Here is a 14964-nt window from a genome sequence, read left to right on the forward strand (position 1 = left end):
CCAACCAGGAAACAGGCCATTTACATAGATACACAGAAGATAGGAGCAGGAGTAGGCCATTCAGCCCCTTGAGCCTGCTCCGCCATTCAACAAGATCATGGCTGATCATCCAAATTCAGTACCCTGTCCCTGCTTTCTCCCCATATCCCTTGATCCCTTTAGCCTGACGAAACATATCCAACTCCTTCTTGAATATATTTAATGAAATGACCTCCACTGCCTTCTGTGGTAGAGAATTCCACAGGTTCACCACTCTCTGGGTGAAGAAATTCCTCCTCATCTTTCTCCTAAATGGCTTACCCCTTATCCTTAGACTGTGACCCCTAGTTCTGGACTCCCCGACCATCGGGAACATCCTTCCTACATCTAGTCTGTCTAGTCCTGTTAGAATTTTATAAGTTTCAATGAGATCCCCTCTCATTCTTCTAAACTCCAGCGAGTATAAGCCGAATCGACCCAATCTCTCCTCATACATCATTCCTGCCATCCCAGGTATCAGCCTGGTGAATTTCGCTGCACTCTGTCCATGGCAAGAACATCCTTCCTCAGATAAGGCAACCAAAACTGCACACAATACTCAAGGTGTGGTCTCACCAAGGCCCTGTACAACTGCAGCAAGACATCCTTGCTCCTGTACTCGAATCCTCTTGCTATGAAGGCCAACATACCATTTGCCTTCTTAACCGCGTGCTGCACCTGCATGCTTACCTTCAGCGACTGGTGCACAAGGACACCCAGGTCTCATTACACTTCCCCTTCTCCCAATCTATTGCCATTCAGATAATAATCTGCCTTTCTGCTTTTGACACCAAAGTGGATAACCTCGCATTTTTCCATGTTATATTGCATCTGCCATGCTTCTGCCCAATCACCCAACCTGTCCAAATCATACTGGAGTTTCACGGCACCCTCCTCACAGCACACACACCCACCCAGCTTTGTGTCGTCTGCAAATTTGGAGATATTACATCTAGTTCCCTCGTCAAGATCATTAATATATATTGTGAATAGCTGGGGTCCTAGGACCGATCCCTGCGGTACCCCACTAGTCACTGCCTGCCACTCGGAAAAAGACCTGTTTATTCCAACTCTTTGCTTTCTGTCTGCCAACCAGTTCTCTATCCAAGTCAATACCTTGCCCCCAATCCCATGTGCCTTAACTTTACACGCTAATCTCTTATGCGGGACCTTGTCGAAAGTCTTCTGAAAGTCCAAATACACCACATCCACTGGTTCTCCCTTATCTATTTTACCAGTTACATCCTCAAAAAATTCCAGTAGATTAGTCAAGCACGATTTACCTTTTGTAAATCCATGTTGACTTTGTCCGATCCTGTCACTGTTTTCCAAATGCTCTGCTATTACATCTTTTATAATGGACTCTAGCATTTTCCCCACTACCGATGTCAGGCTTACCGGTTTATAATTCCCCATTTTCTCTCTACCACCTTTTTTGAATACTGGGGTAACATTAGTTACCCTCCAATCCATGGGTACTGTTCCAGATTCTATCGAATTTTTGAAGATGACCAGCAATGCATCTACTATTTCTAGGGCCACTTCCTTAAGTACCCTAGGATGTAGATTATGAGGCCCTGGCGATTTATTGGCCTTCAATCCCGTTAATTTCCCCAACACCATTTCCCTACAAATACTGATTTCTTTCAGCTCCTCCCTCTCATTAGACCCTATGTTCCCCGACATCTCTGGGAGGTTATTTATGTCCTCCTTTGTGAAGACAGAACCAAAGTATGTTTTTAATTGGTCTGCCATTTCTTTGTTCCCCATTATAAATTCCCCTGATTCTGACTGCAAGGGACCTACGCTTGACTTCACCAATCTTTTTCTCTTCACATATCTATAAAAACTTTTACAGTCAGTTTTTATGTTCACTGCAAGCTTACTCTCATACTCTATTTTCCCCTTCTTAATTAATCCCTTTGTCCTCCTTTGTTGAATCCTAAACAGCTCCCAATCATCAGGTTTACTGCTTTCTCTGGCCAATTTATATGTTCTCTCCTTGGATCTTATGCTATCCCTAATTTCCCTTGTTAGCCACAGTTGAGTCACCTTTTTTGTTTTATTCTTATGCCAAACTGGGATGAACAAATTCTGTAGTTCATCCATGCGATCTTTGAATGTTTGCCATTGCCTATCCACCGTCAACCCTTTGAGTGATATTCCCCAATCAATAATACCCAACCCACGCCTCATACCATCGTAGTTTCCTTTATTTAAATTCAGGACCCTTGTCTCAGTCAACTACTTCACTCTCCATCTTAATGAAGAATTCTATCATATTATGATCGCTCCGACCCAAGGGGCCTTGCACAACAAGATTGCTAATTAATCCTTTCTCATTACATAATACCCAGTCTAAGATGGCCTGATTTCTAGTTGGTTCCTCGACATATTGGTCCAGGTAACCATCCCGTATACACTCCAGGAATTCCTCCTCCACAGTATTGTTACTAATTTGGTTAGCCCAATCTATATGTAGATTAAAGTCACCCATGATAACTGCCCTGCCCTTATTGCACACTTCTCTAATTTCCCTTTTAATGCCATCCCCAACCTCCGCATTACTGTTTGGAGGTCTATATACCACTCCCACTAACATTTTCTGCCCCTTGGTATTTCTCAGTTCTACCCATACAGATTCCGCATCATCAGAGCTAATATCCTTCCTTCCAATTGTGTTAATCCCCTCTTTAACCAGCAATGCTACCCCACCTCCTTCTCCTTTTTGCCTATCTTTCTTGAATATTGAATACCCCTGGATGTTGAGTTCCCAGCCTTGGCCACCCTGGAGCCATGTTTCCGTAATGCCAATCATATCATATTCGTTTACCTCTATTTGCGCAGCTAATTCATCCACCTTATTACGAATGCTCCTCGCATTAAGACACAAAGCCTTCAGGCTTGCTTTTTTTTAATGCTCTTAGACCTATTAGAATTATTACTTACTGTGGCCATGTTTGATTTAAACCCTTGATTTCACTGACTGCCACCTTTGCTTTTCTCCTTCCTGTCTTATGCTTCTATCCTTGTTTCCCTTTCCTCTGTCTCCCTGCTCAGGTTCCCAACCCCCTGCCAGTTTAGTTTAAACCCTCCTCCAGAGCACTAGCAAACACTCCCCCTAGGACATCGGTCCCGGTCCTGCCCAGGTGCAAACCGTCCGGTTTGTACTGGTCCCACCTCCCCCAGAACCGGTTCCAATGTCCCAGGAATTTGAATCCCTCCCCCTTGCACCATTCCTCTAGCCACGTTTATATCTTGTATTATGTAATGAGACAGAGTTAATTAGTAATCTCATAATAAAGGATCCTCTGGGGAAGAGTGATCATAATATGATAGAATTTCACATTGAGTTTGATAGTGACATACTTAAGTCTAAAACTATATAGAGTCTTAAACTTAAATAAAGCCAATTACATAGGTATGAGGGGTGAGTTGGTTAAGGTAGATTGGGAAATTAGATTTAAAAAGATATGATGGTAGATAAGCAGTGGCAAACATTTAAAGAAAAATTGCAAAATTCTCAATGAATATGCATTCCATTGAGAAATAAAAAATCCACAGAAAAATTGATCCATCCGTGCCCAACTAAAGAAGTTAAGGATAGTATTAGATTTTAAAAAGGTGTATAATGTTGCAAAGAATAGTAAGCCTGAGGATTGGGAGAGCTTTAGAAACCAGCAAAAGATGACCAAATAATTGATAAAAAAAAGGAGAAAATAGAGAATGAGAGTAAAATAGCAAGAAATATAAAAACAGACTATAAGAGCTTCTACAAGTATGTGAAAGGGAAGAGAGTAGCAAAAGTAAGCGTTGGTCACTTAGAGGCTGAGAGAGGAGAAATTATAATAGGGAATAAAGAAATGGCAGAGACTTTAAACAAATATTTTGTATCAGTCTTCACACAAAATGCATACCAAAAATGGTGGAGAACCAAGGGGTTAATGAGAGTGAGGAACTTAAAGTAATTAATATTAGAGAAAAAGTACTAGAGAAACTAACGGGACTAAAAGCCACCAAATCCGCTGGACCTGATGGCCTATATCCGAAGGTTCTAAAAGATGTGGCTGCAGAGATAATGGGTGCATTGGTTGTGATCTGCCAAAATTCCCTAGATTCTGGAACGATCCCAGCGAATTGGAAGGTAGCAAATGCAACACCGCTATTCAAAAAAGGAAGGAGTGAGAAAACAGGGAACTACAGGTCAGTTAGCCTGATATCAGTTGTCGAGAAAATGCTGTATTCCATTATTAAGGAAGTGGTAACAGGGCACTTAGAAAATCATAATATGATTAGGCAGAGTCAACATGGTTTTATGAAAGGGAAATCGTGTTTAACAAATTTGTTAGAGTTTTTTGAGGATGCAACTAGCAGGGTAGATAAAGGGGAACAAGTGGATGTAGTACATTTGGATTTCCAAAAGGCATTCGATAAGGTGCCACATATAAGGTTGTTGTACAAGATAATGGCTCATGGAGTTGGGGGTAATATATTAGCATGGATAGAGGATTGGTTAACAGACAGAAAACAGAGGTTAGGGATAAACAGGTAATTTTCAGATTGGCATCTGTAACTAGTGGGGTGCCGAAAAGATCAGAGCTTGGGCCTCAGCTATTTACAGTTTATATTAATGACTTAGATGAAGGGACCGACTGTAATGTATCCAAGTTTGCTCATGATACAAAGCTAGGTGGGAAAATAAGCTGTCAGGAGGACACAAAGCCTGCAAAGGGATATAGACAGGTTAAGTGACTGGGCAATAGGTGGCAGATGGAGTATAACATGGGGAAATGCAAGGTTATTCACTTTGTTAGGAAGAATAGAAAAACAGAATATTTTTTAAATGATGAGAAACTATTAAATGTTGGTGTTCAGAGAGATTTAGGTGTCCTCATACAGGAAACACAGAAAGTTAGCATGTAGGTACAGTGAGCAATCCAGAAGGCAAGTGGCATGTTGGTCTTAATTGCAAGATGACTGGAGTAAGGAAGTCCTGCTACAATTGTACAGGGCTTTGGTGAGACCACACCTGGAGTATGGTGTACAGTTTTGGTCTCCTTATCTAAGGAAGGATATACTTGCCTTAGAGGCGGTGCAACAAAGGTTCACTAGATTGATTCCTGGGACGAGATGGTTGTCCTATGAGGAGAGCTTGAGTAGATTGGGCCTATACTCTCTGGAGTTTAGAAGAATGAGAGGTGATCTCATTGAAATATATAAGATTCTGAGGGGGATTGACAGGGTAGATGCTGAGAGGTTGTTTCCTCTGGCTGGAGAGTCTAGAACTAGGGGGCATAGTCTCAGGATAAGGGGTCGGCCATTTAAGACTGAGATGAGGAGGAATTTCTTCACTCAGAGTGTTGTGAATCTTTGGACTTGTCTAGCCTAAAGGGCTGTGGATGCTGAGTTGTTGAGTATATTCAAGGCTGAGAGATAGATTTTTGGACTGTAGGGGAATCAAGGGATATGGGGATGGGCAGGAAAGTGGAGTTGAGGTTGATGATCAGCCATGACCTTATTGAGTGGTGGAGCAGGCTCGGAGGGCCGTATGGCCTACTCCTGCTCCTAATTCTTATGTTCTTCTCCGTTCCAGATCTTAACAACCCTACGTGTGGAGCAATTTCTCCTAATTTCCCCTCCAGTTCGTTCATCAATTATTTGCAATCTATGACCTCTGGTTACCAACCCACTTTCTAGAGGAAATAGTTTCTTCCTACTTGCTCTATCAAAACCCTTTATAATTTTGAATACCTCTATAAGGTCTCCCTTTAACCTTCTCTGCTGTAAGGAGAACAACCCTAGCTTATCTAGTCTCTCCACATAACCGAACTCCCTCTTTCAATTAGGCACTTTACATCGAGTTCAACAATTTCAGATCATAACCTCTACCCCATTTTTTTCTCTCACATGGCAGCTATCGACCATTTTGCCATTGCCATTTACACTTCATCCAGAGTCATCTGTTGTTTCTTAACTTGTCCCATTACCATCTCCTTTTGCCTTACACTATCATCTCTTTTGTCTCTTAATCTTTCCGGCCTTCCATCCTATCACAGACATTCCTTCTTGTTCTTTACTCCCCTCCCCCCTTTCCCTGCCCCTACACTTGGTTAAAAACCTGTTCCATCTCCATCTTTTTCCAGTTCTGATAAAGGGTCATCGACCTGAAACGTTGGGCTGGATTTTGCTGGCACTCAGAGGGTGGGTTTGGAGGCAGTTCAAAGGTTAAAATCATTTTGATTGATGGCGGGTTGCGATCCCGCCGTCAACCCGCCTCCAAACAATTTTCCCCAAGTATCGGGTCCCCGATTTGTGAATGGACCCGACACCTAGCAGCGGGAAGAGGATTAAAGGCAATTACCTGCCTATTAACAGGTAGTTGCCAGCCTATTTTTGAATTTTGCGCTTCTGGCTCGGGTTTCCCAACGCCCGGGCACCACACCAGGCAAGTGTGGCGTGTTGAGTCTGCTGTAATGTTTCTGGATTGATGACGGCTGCAGAAGTGGTGTGAAAGATCCAATGTTGCACTGGTGAGTCTCAGAGGAAAGAAAATGTTGGGAACTGCATTTTTAATACTTGTACACTTTTCTTTAGGTTACAAGCTTTTAAATCCATGTCCAGTGCCACCTCATTGGGAGAACCTCTCTCACCAGTGACAGATTGTTTTTGTCACCTCACCTGCAACTGCCATCTATTCCAGCCTATGGAGGGAGTCATTGGAGAGCCTGGGTGCAAGAGGTTACCTTTGTGCATTGATTGTCAGTGTTTGCAGCACCTCAATGCTGTCAAACACTGCGAAATCAACTGTCAAAAAAAAATTGTGCATGGTCCCTTTAAGGAAACCGGCAGATGACGCATCATCTGACCCGCTTCCTCTTAATTCGTTGGCAAGCCCGCAGAGCGGGCTCAACAAGGTCAATCAAGGCAAAATCATGTCTGTGGGCCGGATGCAGTTGGGGGTGGGACTGGAAGCCAGAAACCACCTGACTCACACCCAACCCACCTCCATTGATAAAATTGTAGCCATTAACTCTGTTTCTCTCTACACAGATGCTGCCTGTCCTGCTGAGTATTTCCAGCATTTTCTGTTTTATTCCCTCATCCCTGGTATCATTCTGGTAAACCTCCTCTGTACCCTCTCCAAGGCCTTGACATTCGTCCTGAAGTGTGGTGCCCAGAATTGTACACAGTACTCTAGCGGAGGCCTAACCAGAAATTTGTAAAGGTTTGGCATGACTTCCTTGTTTTGTATTCAATGCCCTTATTTACAAAATAAAAACAGAAAATGCTGGGAATATTCAGCAGGTCAGGCAGCGTCTGTGGAGAGAGAAACAGAAATAACCTTTCAGGTCAATGACCTTTTGTCAGAACTGGAAAAAGTTAGAGATATAATGGCCCAGAAATTCGGGTCCCCACACGTGAGTACGCACTGGGTACTCACGCGTAGGCCCAACAAAAGTGCCGGTTTCGTGCATGCACTGCGCATGCGCAGGAAACCGGAACTTCCGTTCCCTTGAAAGAAGGGGTTGAGAGGTGGAACGCGTGCGCCGGAGAGGCAGCGCGTGCGCATCGAACTTACGTTTTTTTTGCAGGGTTCTCCGGGAGGGTAAGTCTCCAGCAGTTACACTTTTAAAAAGCAGGCGCAAGGCCTGCTTTTAACAAGGTAAGTGGTGAATTAATTAAAATTAAAACATTTTTCCCCCACAGGTTTATTATTTTTAAATACTTTAAAGAAAGGTAAGTTTATTTTTAGCCCCGTTAGAAATGTAATTCATTTTTTCAAAAATTTAAATTGTTTAAAATAGTTATTTCATGTAATTTATAGTTATTTAAAAAATGTGATTTAAAAAAAAAATTATTTGATGTTTTAGTGATGTTTTGGGGCTTATAGTATTTATAGGTTTGACAGCTCTTCCTGTCAAATTTATGAATGAAGCATTCCCTGCTACCATTGGCTCTCCATGGCCCACGTGATCCCAGGGGATGCTTCGAACTAACTGCACCCCTGGGATACGCAAGCACTGCACGCCAGCAGTTGGAGGAGGCCCAGGATCGGAATCCCACGCGGGCCCACAGCTCAACGGCCGGCGCGCTAGGTAAGTGCAGGTCGGGGGCTTGCACCCGTGGGAAGTCCCTGACCCGAATTTCTGGGCCGATATGATTTAAGCAAGTGCAGAGGCAGGGAAAGGGGGCAGGGGAGGAAAGAACAAAGGGTAGGTCTGTGGTAGGATGGAAGGGAAGAGAGATCAAGTGACAAAAGGTATTATTGTACAAGGCAAAAGAAGATGGTAATGAGACAAGTAAAGAAACAAAAAGGTGGATCTAGAAGAGGTGTAAATGGGATTATATTTGCAAAGTCAAGTATCACATCTGCTTTCTTAAACACCTTATCAACTTGCCCTGCTACCTTCAGAGATTTGTGAATATGCACCCCCATGTTTCTGTTCTTGTACTCCCCTCAAAATACCATTTATATTATACTGCCTCACCATGTTGTTTCTCCCAAAGTGCATCACTTCACACGTATGTGTGTTAAATTGCACCTGCCATATGTCTGCCCATTTCACCAGTCTGTCTATGTCCTCCTGAAGTCTGCTACTCTCATGCTCACTATTTACTATGTTGCCAACTTTTGTATCATCCGCAACCTTCAAAATTGAACTCCCTATACTCAAGTCCAAGTCATTTATATATAACAAGAAAAGCAATGGTCCTAAGACCGATTCTGGAGGACCCCACTGCAAACTTCTCTCCAGTCAAAAAAACACCCGCCCACCACTACTCGCTGCCTCCTATCCCTTAGCCAATTTCATACCCAAGTTACCAGTGTCCCTTTAATACCATGTGCTTCTATTTTCTGAACAAGTCTGTTATGAGGTACTTTATCAAACGCCTTTTGAAAGTCCATATATACATCTACTACACTACCTTCATCAACCCTCTCTGTTACTTCATCTAAGAACTCAATAAGGTTAGTCAGACATGATTTGCCTTGAACAAATCCATGCTGGCTGCCCCTTACTTTGCCCCATGCTTCTCCAAGTGAGCATGAATTTTGTCCTCAACAGTGGTCTCTTGTAGTTTCCCCAATTTTTAATTGATTGGTACTCCAGGAAAATGCACTTCAACTAGGGTGTTACTGAGTTTCCTCAGATAGTTTCTGATTCTTATTGTTCTTTTTAGCTCAAGTTGCGTTTAATTTTGTCGTGGGATGAACAATACCTGATCCAATCTGCAGTCAACAGTGTGTAAGATTGGAAAAAGGGATTATATGGAATTTCGTTCCCTCGCAGGTTGAACAGCCCTAGATGAAAACATTAAGGAAAGTTTATTTTAATAAGAAGTAATATTTGCACAATTGCTAAAACTGATACATAATTTATTTCCTTTTCATTTGTTGCAGTACTGCTTTCTATTAGGGGCACTTCCTCCTTCAGGGGATTTAAATTAGCCGAGGGTGGGGACAAAGCATTCCATGGCTGTCGGTATGCATGCAGGTACATTTACAACCTGCCCACTGCTTTTGCACCTTTTCCCCTTAATTTGCCTAGGGGTAATCCACGCTTCAAGTGTAAATCATGTGGTGTGGTCATACAAGAAATCCAAATAATAAAAGGTGGGTTCCCCCCCCAACACCCAGTACTCCCTGTTGATTATGTGCATTAGCTGTGAAAAATGTAGATGTGAGAGAATTCACATCTGAACTGTGCGCGTCTGGAGATGAGCAAATAGACTCTTGTCTACATCACTGATCCTGTCACGAGTGCATATTGTATCATTATCCACAACTGCAGCCAAATCTCACACAGAACACAAGTGAACATAACAATTAATAAATTATTACACAAAGCCCAAAGTGACAACTGTAGCTGTGTACATATCAAACTTTGGTGGTCTACCAGAGGTATGGATCTATAACTACCGAGGGAAAATTCAACCTGTTGTATTAGAAGTTCCAAGGCCGGTATTTTCAGAGGCAAGAAGGGGTGGGTTGGAGGGCTAGTGGGAAGTGAAAGTTGTGCAAATGTAAAACCCGACCCCAAACTGCCCAATTTCACCCTTCACTCAGGTGGGACGTGGGCTGCCAACCCGTTGCCAAGAGGCGGGTTGGCAATTTAAATATGATGAGGCCTGAAGCCTCTACTTTAACCTACTTTGCAGGTTTTACTGCAGGCGGCCGGGGATCCTGGGGCTCGGGATTCCCGGTGGCTGCAACGAGGCGGCCTCAGCCTCTGGGAGCAATCCTTGTGGGCCGGAAGGAGCAGGAGTGCTTCCTCCCGGAACCCCAAGCTCCGCCACCATAAGCCCGCAGCCTCCGGGGTCGGGGTTCGGACCCCGCCCTGGGCCTAGAACACCCCCCCCCGGATCGCAACTCAGCCCCGGGGGTCGGGAATCGGACCCCACCCCCAACCATCCTGGTCCCAGCAATGACCTTGTCCTGTGGCCTCCTGGTCAGAGTTCCCCGCATGACTGGAAGCCAGCCTGTCAATCAGGCTGAAATCCAGCCAGGGAATCTGCCCTTCACGTTGCACACACACTGTGGAGTCCGGGAAACCCAAACTTCCGGGTTTCCCACGGTCTCCCTGGTTACCCCGAACTGTGCGGGTGGGACCCGGAAAAATCCAGCCCCAAAAGTTAGTTTATATCTATGCATTAAGATCATCATGAATACATATGCTTCAACCCCCAATATTTTGACTTTGTCAGTTAGTGTGAAGACAGCAGGGAAGAGAATCCAGAGCCAGAAGAGGTCCTAACAGGTAAAGTTATTGGGCCTGAATTTGCGATCGGAGGCTTCTGGCGGGCGGATGCTTCCGATCATCAAATTTTCTATGCATTTACCTGGTGGTCTGGGAGATACGGAGGCTTGCGATCCTGGGCCTCTCCTGGTAGAAATGCATAGAGGTCCACGTATCCCAGGGGCACATGCGGTTCGCAAGTGCCCCTGGGATCACGTGGGCCAGCCCAACCAATGAAAGAAGGGAATTCTCATTCATACTTATGCGAGTTCCATACGTACGGAACTGTCATAAGTATGAATGGGGATGACTTAAAAAATACACAAACACATGAAATAAATTTTAAAATTACATATATAAAATTAATTAAAATGACATTTAATTACATTTTTTTTTTAAATTATTTTTTAAATTGTTTTAATAGGGCTAAAAATAAACTTACCCTATTGGACAGGGTTTTTAATGTATAAGTGAGTGATAACATTTTATTTATTTATTTTTTAAAAACTCTTATGCAGGAAAAATCAGGCCTTATGCCTGCTTTTACCAGGCGTAAGAATTCCACGGCCTTTCAGCGGGTGGAAGTTGGGCAAACAGCGCAACTCTCCACCGGCAGAGGCCCTTTTCCTGGGGATGCGGAGGATCTGTCAAGAGAATTCTTGACTGATCGCAAGTGCCGGGTTTCAGTGCGCGCGCACCTCGTACGCACCCGTAGGGGTCGCAAAATACGGCCCACTAACTTAAAAAAAATTTCCTTGTGAGGCCAGGAGGAGCCGGAGCGTTCTACATGGAAAGCTTAGGCCTCCACTGCCGTGGGCGTGACTCCCCGAAACGCCCCCTTCCTGATTGCGAGACCTCTGCTCGATAGACCCAGTAGCTGATCCCGTCAACTATGTGCCGTTGGCGGGCGGCCCCTAAGCTGTGGAATTTTCCACCACTTCCCGACGATTTTCCAGGAGGGATTTAAATGAGGCCTACGAGTTAACTCACACCACTACTTGCCCGGATTTAAAATCTTGTCTATACACTTTCTAGCAGGGGCAGTGGTTAGTGATCAAGGTTTACACTGAGCAAATGTAATGTCACAGTGACAAACCTGGCTGAGTTCAGGTTACAAATTGTATAATAGAAGACACACACACATGTTTGGATGACATTCCTCTGGAGGGAGGCATACAAATGTGTTAAACATTCATTTGTTCTTATTGCCAAAAGTAGTTTCTAGCCTATATTTAAAAAGTTAAATTAAAAGAAGAAAACATTACAGTTTTATAAGTTTAATGATTGAAAAAATTATCCAGGATTTACTGCAGATATTGGATATTTACTGCAATCTTCCTTAAGAATACAATCAAAATATTGGAGTGTAATTTGAGACTATGTTAATTGAAGAGTAAATGGGTTTCAGAAAGTTAATTTTTGTTCAGCAACCTGTGTTTCCATGAATTTAGTTTGAATGAAATACTGATGGGTTTTTTGCCAAGCTGGAATCAGCTATGAAACAAGTTTATATTCAAAGTTACTTAGCATTTGAGTTAATTGTGACAAAAATGATGACAGCACAAATAGGCTCTTTTAAATAATTTTGTGCTCCTTATTCTGTATGGAACTGGGTTCAAATGAAATATTTTTTACAAGGTCAAGAGTAGTGTCTTTAATCAGCAGTCACATTTTACCTTAACAATCCTTTATATTCCAGCCAGGAACTTGCCTTCTGTAAAGCGCTTTGAGACGTCCTGTGGTCGTGAAAGGCGCTGTATAAATGCAAGTCTGTCGTTCTTTCAGGACTTGGTTCCCTCTGCTGGCAGTTATGATAATTACATAGAATGGTCTGAAATATTGCACCCATCAAGGTACGGGAGGTAAATTTGGTCACCCAGTGTTAGGAGCAAGTAGGGCCAGGCTAGTTACAGAGTAAAGCTCTCTATACTCTACTCCAACAATATAGATAAGCCCAATCTCACCAGAACCACACCTTCTGCCACCAATTGACATTTTCCATTAAAAAAAAAGTCTTAATTTCAAATAATATATCTAATCTCAATGTTTATTCATCTTAATTATTTATTAACTAAAAGGGAGAAAAATAATCACTGAAAAGGAATAGCTCTCACATGCAGTTTCATCCAGTGCAGAAATTAATACTGCTGTTGGTTTGTAAGGGTTATTTTTCATCTTTGTACGGATTTCTTTTACCTTCATTTGCCATGTTCTTCCTGCAATACAATATACAGATGATAAAAACTGCCACCTCTGACAAGAGTGAATGTACAGGAGCTTCTTTAAGATCAATTCTTAAATGGAAAAGGAACAGTTGTTCTTAAGCAGGACTTCATCTTAATTATAGATTTTTTTGTGTGAAAATGGCTTTCACAAGACCACAAGGTAAACACCTATGAAGGGGGCCATTTGGGTCATCTTAGCATAACATATTGGGTAGAAAAGAAAACTTACAACTCCTTATAACTGTGTCCCAAAGGCCGCTCCACCATTCCATATGTTGATCGCCCTTTTTGTGAAGATATTTTTCCTGACATCAGCCCTAATTTGGCCTTCACCAGTTTCATTTTCTGCTCTTTTGTTCTGTTCTCCTGGTTTACTGAGCGGAATGCTCCAGCTTTACCCATAAGGTAAGGGAAGACAGTTTGGCTACCCAGTGTTAATATCAAGGACTCCCTTTCCTCTGCTCCTTTCGGTTAACATTTAAGGGGACAAAGTACTCTGGTCACTATGTGCAGTGATATTGTAAATGAAAAAGATTGTGTTCATGATTTTGTTGCACATGATGACTAAGGCAATTCCTCTCACTTGCAACATTATATATACTTCTATAAAGTTTTCTCACGGTTGCCTTATCTCAAACCTAAATTTCTTCAGAACTCAATCCTCTGATGCACTGCACTGACTCCAGGACCTGAATTTTTCCCTCGTCTCCCACTAAGAAAATGAGTCTAAATGTTGGTAATGCGATCTGATTTAACATTTTGCCACATGCAGTTGCCGTAAGGAAATTGTCAAAATACAGAATTCTACAATGTCACAACAGTTTGAAAATGTTACAATTTGTTCCAAATTCCACCTTATACGTTGTTAAATGATTTCAAACCTTTTGCCAACCCGAGTCCCTGAACCTTAGCAAATGATCGAGTATATTTTGGTTTGCTCATGTTAATGTTTTATAAAAAGTAATGTATTAGAAAAGTTAAAGGTTGGATTTTCAGCTGCAAGCATTCTATCCACACAGCAAGTATGGAGTTCAATTTTGAAAAGCTCTCCACTAACTTTATGAATAAAAAGGTTTTAAATTTCAAGCTGGAGATGCCTTGCAGAGTATATCATGCCATGTTAGATGTGGTGCAGGGCAGTAGTTTGCTATATGAAAAATATTTGGTCTCAATTAGGATTTGATGTTCGGGCTGCTTTCGTGGCCCACTGGGGCAAAGTGTCAAAATAATATGCAGTTCCATTTATCCTGCAATAGGAAGAAGAAACATAGAAACACAGAAGATAGGAGCAGGAGTAGGCCATTCAGCCCTTCGAGCCTGCTCCGCCATTCAATGAGATCATGGCTGATCATCCAAATTCAGTACCCTGTCCCTGCCTTCTCCCCATATCCCTTGATCCCTTTAGCTTTAAGAAATATATCCAACTCCGTCTTGAATATATTTAATGAACTGGCCTCCACCGCCCTCTGTGGCAGAGAATTCCACAGGTTCACCACTCTGTGGGTGAAGAAATTCCTCCTCATTTCAGTCCTAAATGGCTTACCCCTTATCCTTAGACTATGACCCCTGGTTCTGGACTCCCCAGCCATCAGAAACATCCTTCCTGCATCTAGTCTGTCCAGGCCTGACAGAATTTTATAGGTTCCAATGAGATCCCCTCTCAATCTTCTAAACTCCAGTGAGTATAAGCCCAATCGACACAATCTCTCCTCATACGTCATTCCTGCCATCCCAGGTATCAGCCTGGTGAATCTTCGCTGCACTCCTTCCATGGCAAGAACGTCCTTCCTCAGGTAAGGCGACCAAAACTGCACACAATACTCAAGGTGCGGTCTCACCAAGACCCTGTACAACTGTAGCAAGACATCTTTGTTCCTGTACTCGAACCCTCTTGCTACGAAGGCCAACATACCATTTGCCTTCTTAACCGCCTGCTGCACCTGCATGCTTACCTTCAGCGGCTGGTGCACAAGAACACCCAG

General features: G+C 42.9%; 1 protein-coding gene across 1 annotated transcript in view; it reads right to left on the reverse strand.

Annotated features, from left to right (window-relative positions):
* Window positions 1–14964, reverse strand: part of xpnpep2 (X-prolyl aminopeptidase (aminopeptidase P) 2, membrane-bound) — a 132155-nt gene that overhangs the window by 78278 nt on the left and 38913 nt on the right. Inside the window, exons 8-9 of the mRNA XM_085997392.1 lie at window positions 12872–12973; window positions 9241–9322 (exon numbers count right to left, since the gene is read on the reverse strand). Coding sequence (XP_085853518.1) covers window positions 9241–9322; window positions 12872–12973 — 184 coding nt within the window. The remainder of the gene's footprint in view (window positions 1–9240; window positions 9323–12871; window positions 12974–14964) is intronic.

Source organism: Somniosus microcephalus, chromosome 1, assembly GCF_052327205.1.
Source record: "Somniosus microcephalus isolate GS21.2 chromosome 1, FLI_Smic_1.0, whole genome shotgun sequence".
Taxonomy (NCBI): Eukaryota; Metazoa; Chordata; class Chondrichthyes; order Squaliformes; family Somniosidae; genus Somniosus; species Somniosus microcephalus.